Source organism: Rattus rattus, chromosome 9, assembly GCF_011064425.1.
Source record: "Rattus rattus isolate New Zealand chromosome 9, Rrattus_CSIRO_v1, whole genome shotgun sequence".
NCBI classification, from domain to species: domain Eukaryota; kingdom Metazoa; phylum Chordata; class Mammalia; order Rodentia; family Muridae; genus Rattus; species Rattus rattus.
The window spans coordinates 2506421-2525915 of record NC_046162.1 but is presented as its reverse complement, the minus strand read 5'-3'; the positions used below and the strand labels follow the sequence as shown (position 1 = coordinate 2525915).

At 56.5% G+C, this 19495-nt stretch overlaps 2 protein-coding genes across 2 annotated transcripts; one reads left to right on the top strand and one right to left on the bottom strand.

The window, feature by feature from the left end:
* The first annotated feature begins 3335 nt into the window (after window positions 1-3335).
* On the top strand, window positions 3336-17276 carry Baiap3 (BAI1 associated protein 3). Its single transcript, XM_032914464.1, has 34 exons — window positions 3336-3652; window positions 7824-7957; window positions 8160-8247; window positions 8428-8508; window positions 8742-8849; window positions 9352-9411; window positions 9568-9634; window positions 9742-9937; window positions 10223-10267; window positions 10390-10467; window positions 10594-10696; window positions 11028-11135; window positions 11223-11318; window positions 11415-11518; window positions 11650-11770; window positions 12264-12388; window positions 12484-12574; window positions 12701-12757; window positions 12871-12968; window positions 13071-13122; window positions 13242-13372; window positions 13479-13602; window positions 13677-13820; window positions 13907-13999; window positions 14113-14304; window positions 14393-14461; window positions 14549-14628; window positions 14700-14808; window positions 15098-15169; window positions 15302-15382; window positions 15465-15585; window positions 15662-15785; window positions 15873-16078; window positions 16162-17276. The coding sequence occupies exons 2-34, from the start codon at window positions 7833-7835 to the stop codon at window positions 16263-16265; spliced, it is 3453 nt and encodes a 1150-aa protein (XP_032770355.1). The 5' UTR covers window positions 3336-3652; window positions 7824-7832; the 3' UTR covers window positions 16266-17276.
* Window positions 17123-19470, bottom strand: Tsr3 (TSR3 ribosome maturation factor). Its single transcript, XM_032914463.1, is given in 7 exon segments — window positions 17123-17377; window positions 17380-17480; window positions 17659-17722; window positions 17831-18007; window positions 18403-18596; window positions 19026-19224; window positions 19304-19470. Coding segments are annotated over 7 exon segments (951 nt in total). The 5' UTR covers window positions 19416-19470; the 3' UTR covers window positions 17123-17273.
* Between the last annotated feature and the right edge of the window lie 25 nt (window positions 19471-19495).

Genomic DNA, 19495 nt, shown 5'->3' with positions numbered 1-19495 from the left:
GATACTGTCAGTGACTCTGAGGAGTCATTGGGCCTGACCTGGGACAATCATGTCCCTGGAAGGCCATACCTCAACTCTTGGAGGAGAAAGGGGGCAAATGACACAGAAATGTAGGGGAAACAGTCTGGGTTTGTCCATCTGGGCCCCTGCCTGCCCAGGCCAGATCATCTGGGTCCTCATCCCAGGATACCGCCTCATAAGAAAGTTCTCACCCGGGGTTGGGGATTTAGCTCAGTGGTAGAGCGCTTGCCTAGGAAGCGCAAGGCCCTGGGTTCGATCCCCAGCTCCGGGGAAAAAAAAAAAAAAACCAAAAAAAAAAAAAAAAAAAAAGAAAGTTCTCACCCCTCTAAAGATTCCTGTCTCTGGAAGGGGCTGGTCCCTGAGCTGAGAGGAGGGTGTCTCCAAACCCACGTTCTGCAGAGAGTGATGAACACATATGAACCCTATTGCACTTTGTCTCCACTTGGCCCTTGACCATAGCAATGACCATTATGGGAAACAGGCCCTGGTACACTACCCCTCACTGGACGGATACCAAGAGCTTGTGTTCCCCAGCAGGCCCCCCGGAGTCTCAAGATGGGCTTAGACCCACCAAAAGGCCTTGGTCATGCCCTATCCAGGACCTGCTTCTTTTGCCTCCCCTCCAGCTTGGTTCCACAAAAATCAGCATGTGAAATAACACTATCCCTTGGTGAGAGAATGCTGACCTAGCATGCTTCACCCTACATTCAGTCCCTAGTAGTGTCTAAACAAAAACAAAACAGACTGGCTCATTAGTCATCCTCTGGGCTAATGATAGAGCCGTTGGTAGAGCGCTTGCTTGTCTAGCATGTACAAGGGCCCAGCATCTGTCCCCACACCTGCATAAAACCAGGAATGGTGGCACATGCCTGTAATTCCAGCACTTAAGAGGCGGAGGCAGAAAGATGAGAAAATTAAAGTTAACTATGGCCACCTAGCAAGTTTGAGGTTTGATGCCAACCTGAGCTACATGAAAATCTGGGTTTTTCTTCATTTTGAGGAGGGACTTCACATGCGGTAGCACCCAGACCTGAGCTGGCTCCGGGTGCCTGGACGCTGGCTGCAGAAAGGTCACAAAATATTTGGTGTGACCTACAGTTCAAGCACCAGTTTCTCAGGCAGGCTATCCTGAACCACATCTACCCCTGAAGGCACTTTTTTTTTTTTTTTTTTTTTTTGGAGCTGGGGACCGAACTCAGGGCCTTGCGCTTGCTAGGCGAGCGTTCTACCACTGAGCTAAATCCCCAACCCCTGAAGGCACTTTTCTTCAGCCAGTGGATGGATTCGGGCAAACCTCAAGGGAACATGGAACTCTTAACTGAAGCCCCTGGTCTCTGACCCTATGAGCCCTCCCTGGCTCTCAGCTCAGGCTGAGCTCAGGTTTTTTTTTTTTTTGGAGCTGGGGACCGAACCCAGGGCCTTGCGCTTGCTAGGCAAGCGCTCTACCACTGAGCCAAATCCCCAACCCCAGGCTGAGCTCAGGAACTGAGGTTCACCACAGTCTCTGGGGTCAGTCGTCATCCCCTGTCACAAATGGAGCAGGCAAGGCTCTGAGCAAAGGAGAACCCGTGCAGGTGCAGCGCGGAGCCTTGGAAGCCATAGGATGAGTCAAGAAAGAAAGCAGTGTGAGTCACCAATGGGTTGTCCACACACACACACACACACACACACACACACACACACACACACACACACACACACACACACACACACACACACACAACACACACACACACACACACACGGCGCACCAAAGGTCTGTGGAGGTGTGAAGGGAAGGGAGCAGGGAAGACTAGACTCTGGGCTGGGTTTGGGACCCAGACAATGTTACGTGGCTCAAAGCCTCTTTCTATGTTTGGATCTCAGATTCCTGTCAAAGACAGGAGCAAATCTTACCCAGCCCAGTCTCAGAGGCTGGAGCCCCTGCAGTGGGGCTCCCCACCCCCACTTCCTGTTTACAGCAGCCTCTAGCTCATCCTTTTACCCCAAAGCCATTACTGTCACCATGGCAACCAGACTGTGTGTGTTCCAACAGGTTGGCAAAACCTGACGCAAGACCATACTAGAGGGCGAATCAACTCCAGACTCTGGGAGGGGCGGACATTGGCTGTCCCACGCCAACCCCTATCGCCTATAGCGGGCACAGGGTCCACGATCCCTCCCTTGCTCATCTGATATCCTGGTCCTGACGGTGGATTCATCTTTTATCCCTTCTGCCTGGCTGGGCTGCGCCAAGCCGGAGGTTGACTGAGAACTGAGCATTCTGCAGGATAATATTCCGTTCCGTCTCCTGTCTTCAGTGATGGGTATAGGACTTGACACGGATGTGAATTGGGATGCAGATAGGTGACCCCACCTGTATGCTCCCTGAAATGAAGGACTATGGCCAGGGCATTGCCCCTCAGATGTTTCCTCTCCAATTCCTGGTAGTGAGGAACACAGGCCCCTGCCCAGCACTCTTGAAAGCCTGTTTTAGCTTTGTCTCCCCAACAGATGGGTCTTTGCTACAGTCTGAAGTGGAGGATTTTCAGGCCTGCTTTCCTCATCCTCACACTGGCTGGATACCATAAGAATGAGACCTTTGAGGTGGGCGGTAGTGGGGAATGCCTTTATTCCAGCAGAAGCAGGTGACTCTGAGTTCAAGGCTAGCCTGGTCTACAGAGTGAGTTTCAGGACAGCCAGGGCTACACAGAGAAACGAAAAACCAACCCAACCCAAACCAAACGAATGAGACCTTTGGTATAAACTCCAAAGGGGAATTACTTAAAGCAACGTGACCACCAGCTACTGAGCACTGGAACAGCCAAGAACAACTCTCCGAGGGTGCTGAGAACTCATGACAGTAGGAACCCTGTCAGGTTCGCCCTCTGCCCCACCTTCAGGGCTAGCACTTTTGGGAACTGGACAGGCAACTCGTTTAACAAGCGTCCAGGAAGTGGAGGGGGTCTTAGGAGAAGTGGGCTGGGAACAGCAGGCTGCAGCTACAGTGGCTTAATCCTGGCCTTCCGCATACATTCACAGATAACGGTGACGTCATGACATATCCCAGGTTAATACCAGAGCTCCCAGGTTGCTCCCTGGAAGAGAGCAACTCCCGGCAGTCCTGAGGGGCAGAGCTTTGGTGAAAAGGTTGACTGTGGATATAGCTGTACAGCACTTCAAGAAACACCAGGCACTTCGTGTTTCCTTTGGGTGACTGTAGCTTCCCTGCGGCCCTGGGAAGGAGACCCCGTGACAGCCTCCTCCCTCGGGGCAGGAGAAGGTGGGGACAGCCAACACAGCCAAGCGAGATCCAACGCAAGCGCCCGTCTCTGCACCCACCTGTAGGTTACTGAGCCCTGTGTCCAGAGCAGGGTCTCTCTGGCCAGTACCGAGGGGGTAGGGATCCCCTCCCGACCCCAAACGCGCAGGGTAGGGGCGGGCAGGGCTGGAACTTCTGACCAGCAAACGAGGCCAGGCCCCGCCTCCGCCCGCCCGCCCGCGCCCCCCGCCCGCGGCGCCCGCTCTGCAGTGCTCAGTCTCCAGCGCGCGCGGCTGCTAGCGGTCGCTGTGCCTCGGTGTCCCCAGCTAGTGAGACCGCGACGCCAGCAGGGATCCCCCCGACCCTGTGGCCCCAGAAGCCTTGTCCACGGTGAGTGCTGTAACTCCTACCCGATGCCGTCAGACTGCCGTCGGGGCTTAACCTGCTTTTTACCACAGACTGACAGACGGACAGACGGACGCGACCGCCCCCTCGGGCTTAGCCCCACCCCCACCCTTGGTTTCTGCACTACGCTCCAAGTGGAGCACGGGAATTACTGGCGTCAGAGGCCACGGGAAACTGAGGTCCTGGGGAAACTGAGGCCGCGCGTGCTCAGAGAGAGGGGCGGGGTCTCACGGCCCGGGTCCTAAGCTCCGAGCGCAGTAGAGGGCGCCGGGAGGTCCGCATTGCAGTGCGCCCCAGGGAGGGTTCAAGGGCGAGACCTGTGGACCCAGAAAGTGCACACCTACAGCCTCAGGTCCCACGGTCGCCTGCTGCTGCTGAGCCCCATACCAATAGAGACCACTGACTGAAGCCAAGCTGGGGACCTCGGAGATGCCCTGCGGGGCTTCACTGAGCAGGTTGAATATCATCAAGCCCCCAGCGCCTGTGCCCCTCCCACTTTTCGACGCCCCTCATGAGACCTTTGCCCTCACTAACCTGAAATCCCTGCCAGGGTAAGCCTTTTTCCTCCTCAGTTACCCAGGAATTCAGGCCCCACCATTTGGTCTGGGGTCTGACTGTGTGTGTGTGTGTGTGTGTGTGTGTGTGTGTGTGTGTGTGTGTGTGAGAGAGAGAGAGAGAGAGAGAGAGAGAGAGAGAGACAGAGAGACAGAGAGACAGAGAGAGAGAGAGACAGAGAGAGACAGAGAGAGACAGAGACAGAGACAGAGAGACAGAGACAGAGAGAGACAGAGAAACAGAGACAGAGAGACAGCAAGAGAAATATTACACCAGAGCAGCTCCCAAAATCCCTTCAGACCTCCTGCCTTCAAGGAGAAGAAACCTCAATAGAACAGGGGAGGGTAACCACAGGCCCCCCCCCATCATCAAAAACAGGGGACAAGGAGCAACTCAACAGGTAAGTAACAGGTAAGGCTCCTGGGAAGAGTGAACCAGTCTCCATCTGTGGGGCCTGGAGAGCATCCACCTGCTGCTGGCCTCTGACCCTAGTCCCTGTAGTTCACTTACAGAGATCAACGTGCAGGTCCTCCCCCTACCCCTTCCCGTTCCCTCTGTGAATCAGGATGAGCTCCCAAGCAGCATGTGTAACAGGTAGACCAGATGGCCACCTAGGTGAGTTTAGCTATGGGGGGCAGGGGATGACATGGGGAGATCTGAGAATACAGAAAGACTTGGGTAGGGACTGGCCAGGAAGAGAGAGAAAAAGCAAAGGAGAGAGGACAAAGATGATGGGAAGCCATCCTACGATATCAATCTGTCCCAGTTTCCAGAGGCACTAAGGCTGTCCCACTCAGTGCTCTCAGGTTTGCTATGGACTGGAAGCCTAGGGAGAAAGCTGCCCTTAAATTCTCTGCCTCACTGCCCCACAAGATCTTCAAATGGCTGTCTGGTGGGTGAAAGCTAGGTGTGAGAGGCCTGGGTTAAACCCTGCCTCTGTCTAGCTTTTCTAGTCCCGGACTGCGAATGAGGTGACCATGGCTTTGGATCAGTTCATATGAGCTTCCTGGCAGATCCTTCCTTTGCTTAGTGGGCAGTTGGGAGCTATGGCTCCCACTGAGTGTGAGCGGGCCACAGGCACATCCTGCTGAACTATCCAACCCTAGGGAGGCACAGTGAAATACAGGACAGTGTCTGAGCTGTGCCTACCAGAGAGGCTGGGGTGGGAAGTGGGCTCTGGGGAGGGGGGTAGTATCTCAGTGCTGTTCTCTACAAATTGAGGCTTCCAGAAATCCACAAGCAGTAGGCAAATACATACAGGCTTTCAAAGGTAGAGGTGAATGATGAGATTCACACAGAGGCCTTTTTGACAGGTGTCTCTCGGGACCTGGGCTGTTGGGTCAGAGAAGTCAACAGCTGCTGAAGCAGCCCAAGGTTTCCAAGGGGACCAGAGCTGTTTCTGGGCACCCAGATGAGCCATCTCTTAGAGAGACTGGCTCTGATACACTGCTGTTAGCTACATCCTAGCAACAGACACAGGGTGGGGGGTACAGCTGAACCCGAGCACAGGACACCCCAGGAAAATATGTTTGCATATCCCAGGATACCACCTGCCACTGGTGACCCTGGGCAGGTTCCCAAGCCCGCACCTGTTTCCTTGTTTGAGGCAGGGCAGGGGAAAGGGGGGCGCACTCACGCCTTCACTCCAGCACTGTCAGGTTACTTTGCTTCTGCGTCACATTTTTCTCTGGGACTGCAAGCCCCTGTGGCCCCGTCACACATAGATGCAGCTGGTGGTTGCCTTGGCAACAGCTCAAGAAGTGGCTGCTTTCCTGGCTTGGGGCGCAGGGGAAGCAGCTCTCCTTTTAGTTAGGGAGGAGTTGGGCTTGTGACACGGCCACCTGGGACCTCAGGACAGGCTGGCTATGTGTCAGCAAAAGCTTACTGGGTCCCCACATTTGGGAGGAGGTTGGTGGGGCTTCTCTTCGACGTGCAGAGCCACCTGGCCTCTGTCACATCTGCGGCACTGGGGTCTGTCTCATCAGACAGGAACTCGTTGGAGCAAAGGGGTCAGAAAGCAGCACAGCGGAGGAATGTTGGCCCGAGACAGTGGGGATAGTGGAAATATAGGTAAGATGGAGGGCTCCTTGCCACAGACAGGGTCCCTCTGAACGAAGCTGCATCCTCTGGCTGCCCAAGACCCTGGGCCAGGAGCAGAACCTGCCTCAGAGTCCATTTTCTGTCTTACGCAATGGAAAAGACAGTCTCCCCTTGAAACTGGGTAGATGGGTGCCAGTGTCCTGTAGTGGATGGATGGCAGGCACAGGTATCTTGTTAATGACCGGCAAGACAGGGAGCCCAAGGAGTAGGTGCTGGGTAATGTGAGATTGTTTTCCTCAGGAGAGAGAGAGGACCTCCTTAGGGTAGTGTGAGTGGTTGCGAGATCCAGGATTGGGGGTGGCAGGGTGGCAGGGTGGCATTGTAGAAACAGGGCACTCAGTAGGCCACAGTATTTTATAGACACTATACTAGCCTTAAACGGGGTCTTCAGAGTAAACTGAGCGGAAGGTTAGGGGATGTGGAGGTCGGCAGCTCTTCCTCCTTGATGTGGCTAGGTAGGGCCTGGGAACTCATCAAACATTAGAGAAGCAAGAATTCTCAGATGATCCTAGGCCTGCCACTCCAAATGGAGGAGTGCCCTTCTGGTGTTCAGTCTCAGAACTGCCACTGTGATCCCTTGGTGTCTCAGCTACCTACCAGGGTTAAAGATATGTCCACACCATACCCTTTCATCCCTAAACCTCAACCTCAGGATAGAATGGCTGAGGGGAAGCCGCAGGGTCTGCCTGGGCCTAGACTCCATTTCAGTTGCAAGACCACTCTCCTCCAAGAGACGGAAACGAGGCTGCTTGCTTTGGCAGGATGCAGCAAGATGGCTTGGTTGCCACAGCAACAGGAAGCTGATTTGATGTGCTAGTTGACAGGAAGCTTAGGATACAGCCAAACACGTCCAGCCTTCCCCAAATGAGACACATGGATTTCATGTTTTCCTTTTTACTGGTTGAGGGGTGTAAACTCTACTCTGGGGGGTACCAGCCCCTTTTATTATCCAATAAATGTGTGTAAGGACCCCAGAGGGTCCCTCGTGGGCATCTTGGCCTCAGTGACAGCTGCCTACCTTACCTGGGGCTTACGAGTGTAAGAGCCAAACCACAGCCGAGTGTCCTACCTCACCGTTTTGGCCTCCTGCAGAGAAGGCCTGGGTACTATGTGTCCTGGCTTCAGCTGGCCAAGGGTGTTGATGAGGAGACAGGAAACAGCCACACCGGGCACAGTACAGGTACCAGCCTTGGATGTGGGAGCAGAACATATAGGTCTCTACTGAGATCCCAGAAGTACTTGCACACAGAGCACCAACCCTGTGCCTGGCACTTCTCCTTCTACCCCTGAGGGTATCTGCCACTGTCTCCCAAAGCCACTCTACGGGGGGCACAAAAGACTATTAGGTCACTTATTCAGTGTGACATCAGAGTCCACAAAGCACCCCCTCCAGGACCCGGCACCCAATGCAGGGTGGTGGCAGGCCCCCAGGCCTTTAGCTACCCTCTGTTAGCCTGTGCCTCCATAGAACAGTTGATCAACTAAAATGTACTCACTACAGGTGGCTGCCATGTCAACCTTGCTGGACATCAAGAGCAGTGTGCTCAGGCAGGTGCAGGTGTGCCCGTCCTTCCGCCGAAAGACAGAACAGGAACCTGAGATCACAAACTCACAGGAGCCCCCCACGGGGGCCTGGTGGGTACCTAGGACTGACCCTGCAGGGCATGTATACCTGGCCTCCCTCCCCAGCTGGCCTGTACACTCCATATCCACTGCCGATCCCATGTGGGTGGGGAAGGGGACCAAGAGGGTCTGAACTCAAGGCCAAGATCAGGATGGTTTTTCCCTTGATCCACTCTCTCCGTGGAATCATGTCCTGACCCAAGCTTTCTTCCAGGAAACCTGGGGATGGTGTGGAGTTCTTTGCCCACATGCGCCTCATCCTGAAAAAGGGGGACGGCAGACAGGGCCTGCCATGTCCCGAGGTAAGGACTCAGCTCTGAAGGGCCTAGGAACTGCTACTCGGCACAGGCTACTGTCCTAGGTCACCTCTGACTGTCCAGTGAAACTTCTAGCCTCCCTTCTCCCTGGAGAACATTTGGCCAGCCAGCTAGAGGGCCTCAGGGGCCCCACCCACCGTCATGGCTCACCTCTGACCCTCACAGGTTCTTCTGCGAAGTGGTTCCCCAGCCCCTGCTGAGCCCGTGGACCCCAATCGTGGCCTGAGAGCCCTGACCCAGGAGGAGGTAATTGGTGCAGGGGGTGCAGGGGTGACTGTAACCCCTTTTTCTAGGAGTATACCCACAATCTGGTGCAGGTGGGTAGTGCGGTTGGGTGAGCAAGAGCGGAGGTCCTAAGGCTGGGCATTCAGTCAGCAATGGGAGGAGCTACCTGGGGCTGAGGACTGGATGCATACAAGGGCAGAACAGGGGCTGAGAAGCTCCGCTCTGGCTGGGAACTCAGGGCCTGTCTCCTGAAGGTGGAGATGCTCTACGAGGAAGCCTTATACACAGTCCTCCACCGGGCCGGCACTATGGGCCCCGACCAGGTAGACGACGAGGAGGTCTTGCTAAGCTACCTTCAGCAGGTGAGCGGGGCCCCACTCTGGGGAGGACTGAGGTGTGGTATGTGTGTACAGGTACACACACACACACACACACACACACACACACACACACACACATGCCAGTATCACCTGGATGACACACAGAGTCACAGAGTGCACATACCACAGGTGACTACATACAGTGTATGGAGACCTGGCTAGCCATGTAGATACACATACAGAGACAGATAACTCAGAATTGATTAGAAAGGGCAGACTGGTGTCCAGAGAATCGGACAGTACTCAGAGGACACATCCCCCTCCATTGGCTTGTCCTCTGATCTATCTTGTCTCTGCTCCGTTTGCTTGTGCCATGCCTTCACGGGCTCACTCCTCTGGGTGCTCAGAACCATAGTACCCGCTGGACAGTGGCCTTCCTGGCGCTAGGGCAGAGGGATCACTCTTTCCTGTGTGCATTCCTTGAGGCTCTCAGGACAGCGGCAGCCTCTCCCCAGGCTCCTGTTTACCTGCCCACTACCCACAGGTGTTTGGCTCCAGTTCTGAGGAACACATGGAGGCCATCATGCGTGTGAAGAAGGCCAAGGTGAGGCTATACCCACCCGAGCAGCTGACAGCTGACCGGCAACAGTACCGGTGCGGCAAGGAGGGTCGCCAGGGTGGCAGGGAAAGTGGGAGACTGCAATATGCATCCTGAGGCTGCTTAGTCCCGTGAAATCCCCTGGTACCTTTCTGTCAACAGGCCCCCACCTATGCCCTGAAAGTCTCTGTCATGCGCGCCAAGAACCTTCTGGCTAAAGACCCCAATGGTGAGTGGGCATCAGGCAGACCCCCGTGGTGCCTGGCAGCTGCTCCTGGAAGCTGTGAGGAGCGAAGAACGTGAGGGCCGTGGGCTGAAGCACCGGCTCCGTTTCAGGCTTCAGTGACCCGTATTGCATGCTGGGTATCCTGCCGGCCTCAAGTGCCCCACAGGAGTCAAGTGGGCAGAAGGAACAGCGCTTTGGCTTCCGAAAGGGCAGCAAGCGTAGCAGCCCACTGCCTGCCAAGTGTATCCAGGTCACCGAGGTCAAAAGCAGCACGCTGAATCCTGTCTGGAAGGAGCACTTCCTGCTGTAAGGCTCCTACCTCAAATGATAGCCACTCACTGGGGCAACTCTTAAGAGGGACTGGTAACACACCCACTTTCCAAAGGAGTAAACTGAGGCCCACAGATGATGTGGTATCGCTATGACTACCACACAGCTGTAGCAGGTGGAAGTTAGGGTGGGAGCCCAGCAGTCTGTGCGGAGAAGCTGAACTTATGGCTACTACTGTTGCTCTTGGACATCCATCCCCCTACCTCAGTGCTGGGCAGATGTGGCCTGGGGGTTTCACAGACGTTTCTGTCTTCTCTACAGTGAAATTGAAGATGTCAATACAGACCAGCTGCACCTGGACATCTGGTAAAGGACCCCGAGCTCTGCAGGGCATGGAGGGTGGTGGCATCTCTAGTTTGAGAAGGAACTGGGGAGAGGGTACTCAGAGCTGGGCTGGGAACTCCGGCCGAGATATCCTCCACCTCCAGGGACCACGATGATGACGTTTCCCTGGCGGAAGCATGCAGGAAGCTGAATGAAGTTATTGGCCTGAAGGGAATGACCAGGTATGGGGTGAGGGAGGGGCGCGTAATAACCGGAGACCCATGATAGCCACAGGGGCCAGTCAGTAGCTTTCCAGGACCACCAGAGTGACGCTGCCTTGCTCTTGCTGTCTACCCTGTTGTGCCCAGATACTTCAAACAGATTGTCAAGTCGGCCCGTGCAAATGGGACAGCAGGACCCACTGAGGACCACACTGATGACTTCCTGGGGTGTCTCAACATCCCTATCCGGGTGTGTGAGGAGGGATGGGATGGAGCCATGGGGATGCTTGTGGGTGCCCCAGGATGCTTGGTGGGTGCATAGGAGGTACCCAGAGGTCTTGGGCATCTCTGGTGTAGCATCCTATGATCCCCACGGCATAGTCCACTCTCTGTGACTGGAGGAGGTAGGCTGCATTGGATGCTATGCAGCCCATTCAGGGTCCCAGAGAACGCCCTGTTTTGTCTTGGATTTGAGAGCGCTCTACTGCTGAGCTGTACTCCAGCCATGTGGGGCTGACTGTGTGGGAAGGAGAGGAGCAGAGTGTCTAGGGGTGACACCTTCCCACCCTCTCCCTTCTCAGGAGGTGCCTGTGGCAGGTGCTGACCGCTGGTTTAAGCTGGAACCACGCTCCAGTGCCTCCCGTGTGCAGGGGGACTGCCACCTGGTCCTGAAGCTGATCACCACCCAGGTGGGAAGCCGTGGGGGAGCCACATCTGCACCCCTGCCTTCAAGGCTCAGGCAGAGCTGATAACAGACCTCACGTTCTGCCTTGCAGAGGGACACTGCTATGAGTCAGCGCGGACGTTCCGGCTTCCTGTCCTACCTGTTGCTTCTCAGCCGTGTGCTGCGGTTTGAACACCGAGTGGAGGAGGTAGTGGGTGCCCTTGGGCTGTTGAGTGGAGTAAAGGTCTAGAGTAGGGATGGAGGGACTCTCTGGCCTCTGCCCACCCTTGGATTCCTTCTCCAGCCCAATTCCAGCAGTTGGCGTGGCGAGCTTAGCAGGCCTGGGAACACAGTCCTTTGTCTGCATGGAGCCCAAAGCAATCTGTCCCCCTTGCAGCTGGCTGTGCTGTGAGTAGGCAGGGTGGCCCGTGTGGGTAGAGCCTCCTTTCAAGGCTGTAGGTGGGTGGAGCATGGGAAATGGAGGTGCCGTGGGGTGGGCCTGTTATGCAAGAGCAGACCACAAGCTTGGGCTCCTACAGGCACTGGCAAGTGAGTAGCCGTCACCATCAGACACGCACCCTGGACTATGGGTACCTGCTGGGTCTGCTGGAAGATGTGCAGGCACACTGGGAGGAGGCAGCTTCACTGCCTCAGGAGCAGGTAGGCACGACGGACATTGCTTCAGATCTGTGTGCTGTTGGAAAAGAGCTCACTAGGAGCAAAGGGAAAGAGACATGCCTTCATAGGGCCTGAAAACACGAAACTCATGTTGAAGGAAAGAGTGCAGTAAGGAAGCAATGGTTGTAATGGAATAACCTTGGACGATGTCCCAAAGCTCACCTCAGGGCAACGCTTCTGAGGTGGCAAGGGTCTGCGCAGCAGGCCCAAAGGGGCACTGGCAGGTTGGAGCAGAAGGGACAGGAGCTATAAAGGCACTGTGGCTCACAGGTGCCGTAGATGGGAGGTGTAGGAGAATGGAATGGGCTGTCGAGAAGGGACTGGGGTAGCTACATGAAGCAGTGGTTTTTCAGTATCTGTGAGCAAAGCCATTGTATCCCCCCCGAGCAAGCGCTCTACCACTGAGCTAAATCCCCAACCCCAAAGCCATTGTATCTTGACCCTGGCTTAACCCTGAAGAACCCACTCCTTGCAGGAGGAGAGCCTGGCTGACAGCTTTTCCGCCTTCTCCGAGTTCGGGCTGAGACTGCTGCGCCAGCTCCGAGATTACTTCCCCGCCACCAACAGCACCGCTGTGTATCGCTTGGAGCTGCTGCTGAAGTGGGTATCGCAGAGCAAGGCCAGGGGCCTGAGGGGCTGGGGCTTGGGGGCCGGGTCTCGGGGGCCGGGTCTCCTCAGGTAGCTGTCCTCCCCAGGTGCCTGGAGAAGCTACAGCTCTTCCAACCAGCCTTTGAGATCTGCCCCTTTGAGACCGAGCTCAGTATGGACATTGCTGCCGCCCTGAAGGTGTGTCTGGATCCATCTTGGCCCTCCTTCCCTTGGTCCCGGACAGGCCTTGCTGTCCCCAGCCTGGCCCTTAACCTGACTCTTCCCTTCAATCCACCCTGTTGCTTTTACTGGCTGCTGCTATAGCGGGGCAACCGGGAGTGGTACGACCAGCTCCTGAACGCCAAGAGTCCCCGAGAGCAGGTGTGGACCTGGATGGCCCGGCCGGACGGGAGGCACAGGGCACTTGGCGAGGGAGGGGGGTTGGGGTGGGGGTAGGCGGTACATAGGTCACTCCAAGCCTGGCTTTCTTACAGCCCGGGCCGCAGCGCCTAGCAGGGCTTGTTGAGCTTGCAGACATCATCTACGAGGACTTGCAGTCCTGCTACGGGGTCTACGCCAGCCTCTTCCACGGGTAGGCTTTTCCCCCGGATGATGGTCATGGGCCAGAATGGGCTATATTGGCTTGGTAGGACTGGCTAGTGGGGAACAGGAAGCTGAGGCATGTCTTTTGCAGTATCCTTAAGGTGGACTTCTTCACCCTTACCTTCCGGCAGCTGGAACGTCTGGTGAGGGGGGAGTTCCTTACCCTGGGTGCCTGTGGGTACTGGAAACTGGGGAGAAGTCCCTGGTTAAGAGGGTGCCTAGATTTACTTTGGCAGTGGCCTAATCCCACCATCTGAGGCAGGTGGCCGAGGAGGCATGGGTGCTGACAGAGGAGCTGAGCCCCAAGATGAACTTAGAGGTGGCCTCAGGGCTCTTCGAGCTCTACCTGACCCTGGCAGACACCCAGCGTTTCTGGAGCTGCATCCCTGGACGGTGGGTACCCCCAAACTCGGACCAGTATCCTCTTAGCTCTGAATGTGGAGACCTCTGGGTGAAGGTATGTGAGTCTTGATGGGCTCTGAGGGAGTGTGCTCTGCAGGGAAAGCCGCTCCCTAGCCCTGGCTGGCATCCACACCCCATTTCTGCCAGCCGTGAAACTCTGGCTGCAGGTGCTGCGGGACCAGGCCAAGTGGCGCCTTCAGGGAGCCGTGGACGTAGACACGGTGAGTGTGTGCCCAGATGCACGGGGCAGGCTCATCCTGGACCCCTGCAACACCATCACCCTCTGCCTTTGTAGCTGGAGCCTGTGGACGCGGCTTCCAAACACAGCAGCTCTGCAGCCACCGCCAGTCTCTGCCTTAGTCACATCCAGGAGCTCTGGGTCCGCCTGGCTTGGCCCGACCCCGCCCAGGCCCAGGGGCTAGGCACTCAGCTCAGCCAGGTACGTGGGCTGAGGTTTTGTGGAGAGTAGACCAGGAGATGGGGTAGGGGCAGGGTCTCAAGCTCCCAACCCATCTCCTGCCCCAGGACATGTGCGAGGCCTCCCTCTTCTACACGGAGCTGCTGAGGAAGAAGGTGGACACCCAGCCAGGGGCTGCTGGTGAGGCAGTGAGCGAGCAGGTGAGCGGCTGGGTGTCAGGCGACACCAGCAGGTGGCTGGGTGCCCCTTCCCTCGGCCCCCTCCCATAACAGCCGCCCACCCGCCCGAGCTGCCCCTGGTCACACCTTTCCAGCTCTGCGTGGTGCTCAACAACGTGGAGTTGGTGCGCAGAGCTTCGGGGCAGGCACTAAGAGGACTGGCGTGGTCCGAAGGGGCCAATGGGCTGGAGGGAGTGCTCCCCCGCCCTCTGCTCAGCAGCATACAGGCCCTGGATGAAGACCTTCTGCGGGAGGTCCACACCGTGACAGCACACCTGACTTCCAAGGTGGGAAGAGGGGTGGGGCCCGGGACTGTACCCATGTGAGGACTATTCTTGAGTCCCGCTCTTGTTCTGAGCACCACCCCTCTCTCAGATGGTGGCAGACATCCGGAAGTACGTGCAGCACATCAGTCTGTCTCCGGACTCCATTCAGAATGATGAGGTGAGTGGGTCGGATCAGCAGGAAGTGCTGATGCAGGGGGTCCGGCTGAAGTCCTGCTTGGTCAACCCTGAGGACTCCTGCCCGCAGGCTGTAGCCCCACTCCTGAAGTACCTAGATGAGAAGCTGGCCTTGCTGAACGACTCGCTGGTGAAGGAGAACCTGAGCAGGTACCAGCTTGGGCAGTGGGGTAGGTGGGATGGTGCTGGCCCAGGGAGTCACCCAGGTAATGGTCCTCCAGGGTCCTAGAAGCCCTCTGGGAGCTGCTTCTACAGGCCATTCTGCAGGCGCTGAGTGCAAACAGGGGTGTCTCTGCCGATTTCTATGGGCGCTTCCACTTCACGCTGGAGGTAAGATCACAAGGGGCTCTGAGTCTCCCCAAAGTCGTCTCCCTGCTGCCCCCCCGTAGGACACTAAACCTGTGTAGGCACTCCACAGCTGTGCCCGCAGCTCTTGTCCCCACAGCCCAGATACCCTAGGACCACCGTTCTCACAGTTGTCTGGCCTCTACTTGCTGGCGTTCCCCAGGCCTTCAAATTTGAGAAGTGGCTCTGCCTTGGCTCCTAAGACCCCATGCTTTCTGAATCCACAGATCTCTAGCACAGGCTAGTCTGACAACCCTCTCGTTTCCCTATGTAGGCTCTCGTCAGTTTCTTCCACGCTGAGGGCCAGGGGCTGCCCCTGGAGAACCTGAGGGATGGAAGCTACAAGGTGAGTGGAGCTTTGTGCAGGAACAAGTTCGCCTCGGTGCCCTGTAGTGGGCATCCTAGTGTTGGTGAAACAACATGGCCACGAGGCAGTTCAGGTGACTCTGAAGACACCTGACTGTCACTTCCCTTGCAGAGGCTGGAGGAGGAGCTGCGGCTACACAAATGCTCCACCCGAGAGTGCATTGAGCAGTTCTACCTGGACAAGCTCAAGCAGGTGGGCCTGTGCTTGTCTACCGTCAGGCCCGCCCCGAGAGCCAGCTACATTTACTGGCTCTTTCCACTGGCCTTTCCCACAGAGGTCCCTGGAGCAGAACCGGTTTGGCCGCCTGACCGTCCGGTGTCACTACGAAGCGGCTGAGCAGAGGCTAGCTGTGGAGGTGCTGCACGCAGCGGACTTGCTGCCTCTGGACGCCAATGGTAAAACACGGCAGCCACAGCTGGCGGTGGGGGTGGGGTGGGGCATTGGGGGCAGGGCTCACAATGTATCTTCTAGGCCTGAGTGACCCCTTTGTGATCGTGGAGCTTGGCCCACCACACCTCTTCCCACTGGTCCGCAGCCAGAGGACCCAAGTCAAAGCTCGGACGCTGCACCCGGTGTATGATGAGCTCTTCCACTTGTGAGTGCCTGCCTGGCCTGGCCTGCTGTGCCCTCTGCCTGTGCCATGCAGCCGGCCGCAGCAGGCTCCTGACTACCCTGTCCACAGCTCGGTGCCTGCAGAGGCGTGCCGTCGTCGCGGGGCCTGTGTGCTCTTCACCGTCATGGACCACGACTGGCTGTCCACCAATGACTTTGCAGGGGAAGCAGCCCTAGGCCTGGGTGGTGTCACTGGCATCGCAAGGCCGCATGTGGGAGGGGGCGTGAGGCCCGGTCAGCCCATCACACTACATCTGCGCAGGCCCAGAGCTCAGGGTGAGTGGGAGTCTTTGGGGTTTGAGGGGTCCAGGCCTGGCCCAAACTGGTTTCCTCATGCCTACCTGCATGCCCACCTACAGTGAGGTCTGCACTGCGGATGCTAGAAGGCCGCACCAACCGAGAAGCACAGGAGTTTGTCAAGAAACTCAAGGAGCTGGAGAAGTGCATGGAGGCTGACCTCTGAGCATCCTGATGGTCGCAGTCCCGGGCCTCCCCATTTCCCTGTGCAGCCCACTTTGTGCAGCAAGGGGTTCTGGAGGCCCCTCCCTCACCATGTGACCTGCCCGCTCTGGTTGGACCCTGTGGCTTCTGTCTGCCCTGGCCGTGTCTTTTGGCGTGTGCTGTGAACCCTTTGTGCCCCAGCATGCCCCAACTTGAGTATGGGCAGCCAACTCAGTGGGATTGGCCAGCATCGGCCCCGGATATAGAGCAGGATGGATGGGACCTGACCCTAGTGGGCTCTCTTCCCAGAGAAATGGTCATATGCTCTCAGAGGACTCTGCCTACTAGAGGCCACTGGGTAGAACTTGGAGGAGACATTTATGGTCACAGCTAGGAATAGAAGCCACTCAGGGTGGAGGCCCATGTCGCTGTTCACACCCTTATAACTGTCATTGGACTTGATGAGAAATAATTTGTGTGCCATGGCAGCAGTGTCACTGGGGAAGCCTCTCCTAGAAAAGGCCCTGCCCTGCTCCCTGAGGAAATGGCCTCCACAGACAGAGGGGTGAGGGTCAGAGTCTCTACGGCTTGCAGCTTCTCTCTCCTGGATCTGGACACAAAACCCACAGCAGGTGAGCAAGGGGCTGGCTCAGGATTGCTTGTGTTTTGGTCCCTGCCTGGCTCCTGGGCCCAGGAGCGTCTCTCCCAGTCACCGTAAGGAAAGGGAGTTGCCCACAGGTGGAGACCAGGGTCAAGGGCTCCATGGCTAGCTGCTCCTTTACGCATCTGTGTGTGACAATATCAGACTTACCTCACAGGTTAGATCCACCCAGGTAGACTTCCCTAGCGCTTAGCCAAGTACAAAGCAACAGACCCATAGTGGGGGCACCTCCTTGGCTTTATTGAGAGCTCTAAGGCAGGACTCCAAACAAGGCTGTCCCAGAATTGTCCCAACAGGCCAGTCCGTCCCCAGGTCCTACTGCCACTTCTGATTAGTGCATACCATCTTCAATAATATTGTTTGCAACCTTCAGTCTCTCTGTCGTTTCTTGATTCCTTTCCAAATTTCAGGGGAGTCTCTGGCCTGAGCCTCTTGTTCTGGGATCTCTTCTGCTTGAGAGTAGCTGCTGTCCCTCCATTAGCACCAGGTCCTTGTTCCTCACACTCATCACTGTCCTCCCCGGAATCCTCGCTGTGGTCCTCTGACTCATCGGTGTCATCCGTGTCCATAGGCAGACTGGAAGGGAGGGATGGACCACAGTATAGACACAGGCCGAGTACAAGGTTACCTAGTAGGCTCACCCTGTAGAAGCCCTCAAGCAGAGGACGCTCTGACCCCAAACCCTTCCAGCAAGCAGCTGCTTCACACTTTGTAATCACCACCAGGCCTCGTTCAAAAAGGCCTCAGGACCTACCGGGTGCTGGCCACAGGTCTGTTGAGGTTTGCAAACTCCCGCCCTGAGTCCACGTCAAAGGGATCTGAACAAAGAGAGGAAGGCGACTTCTAAGTGATTTCAGGGCAGAGCCAAACCACTGGCTCTAGGCTCCCAAGGCCCTAGCGTGACATGATTGCATGCCAGGGCTCACCGATGTTCTCCTCCTCAGGGGTGTCCTTGGTGCTAGCCAAGTACCCCTGTTCAGCCTCTAGCACCTCCTCTGGGCCACGGCAGGCAGCGTACTTATCCAGGAGCTGTCGGTTCAGGTCCAAGAAGCCCTTGCCCCACTTAAACTTCCGAAGCAAAATGACAGCAAGGTCTGAAAAGCCTAGTGGAACAAAAACCAGAAAGATGCCTGAGACACATACAGAGAGCACAACTGTATGACCCTGCCTGTTAAATGCACCTGCTATCCCAAGAAGTTGTCACCTTCTCTACGATCCCAAGGTTCCTCTCATTTGCTGAGAAACAGCCCTACTATACTAGTCTCTGTGTCTAATGGGGTATCTATCCATCCGGGTCCACACAACATCCAGCAAAGACAGCTGTCCATTTTGCCTCTGGCTCCCAATATAGTCTCCTCACATCCCACCCCATACCCCACCCCACCCTCTCCCCCGCTCAGAATCTGCCAAAGAACTCAGTCTTCGGGTGGGGGAGGGGAGGCAGGCAGAGGCAGGCCCCAGACTACCAGGCTAGGCCTCTGGCAGACCCAAAACTCACCTACGATGCAGAAGGCAGCAGCGAAAGCTTCCACACAGGAAAGTTTGCAGGGCCGGCCATAGTTGACAGGGTTCGCAGCTACGAGGTAAGGTAGGAGCCGCAAGTGGCTCCCTCGCATCTTTCCAAAGGGTGTCGCATCCAATTTGGCCCAAGAGCAGTCTATGACAGCGATCCCTGACTGTGCCACCAGCTGTCTGTCAAGAAGTGTAGGGTAGGTTCTGGGCCTCAAATAAGGCATGTCCAGGGAGACTGGCTTCACTACGGATGAGATATCACTCTGGTATTTCCAAACTATGGTTTACTGCCGTGGTATAAAGAGCCCCCTACTAGCAAGCTTAGAGGCAGCAGTTGAGGGTAGCTGGACAATGTTTACTTTACACAACAAATATTTCTCCTGGGCTTTTCTAGACTTTAGCCTTGCTCTATGAAAAGGGTCAAGTTAGATACAATTCTGCCCATGTGAAAGACGAGAACATCCAAGACTTCAAGCAAGGCTTGAAGAAAATGATACTCCCCATATGGAGCTATTTAATAAGGACGATGGGGAGGGCACTCCAACCCTTCTCCAAGCCCTCCCCGATCCCCAGGCCTCTGGTGTCTACCTGTCTGCCGGAGACACGTACTGAGTGCCTACTGGGCTGAGCACCAGACCGCCAAATCTTTGGCTCAGGCGCAGGCAGCGCACAAGACCCAGACGGGCCAGTTTGCGGCCCGTGCAGCGCTTGGGGTCACAGTGGCCAAGCTCCCACATAGCCAAGGCACAAGGCAGCGCCGCAGGGCCCGGGCCATTCTGGTTCTCGGCCTCTTCAGTCTGCACCGATGCTACAAGGAGAGAGAGAAGGCCGGGTCCTCAGCGCCTGCTCCCAGGCCGGACCCGCTGCTCCGACTGCTCCAAACTCACCGCGCAGCGCAGCGCCCACCTCCTCAGCGAAAGCATCCAGAGAGCGGCCAGGGGGTCGCCGAACACGACCGCCCTCTGTCTTGGACCCGGGAGCAACCTTCTTGCGGCCCATAGTGTTATGTGAAATCCTCAGCTCCGTGGGTTGTTCTAAAGCATGTGCGCCTGCGCGCTCGCACAGCTTCCGGTTTGGGG

Excerpts from the sequence above, each read along its gene's own strand:
- Baiap3 (XM_032914464.1), top strand. The coding sequence starts at position 7,833 with ATGTCAACCTTGCTGGACATCAAGAGCAGTGTGCTCAGGCAGGTGCAG. Across the intron at positions 9,412-9,567 it reads TGCGTGTGAAGAAGGCCAAG|GCCCCCACCTATGCCCTGAA; the intron begins GTGAGGCTATAC and ends TTCTGTCAACAG. Across the intron at positions 11,319-11,414 it reads TTGAACACCGAGTGGAGGAG|CCCAATTCCAGCAGTTGGCG; the intron begins GTAGTGGGTGCC and ends TTCCTTCTCCAG.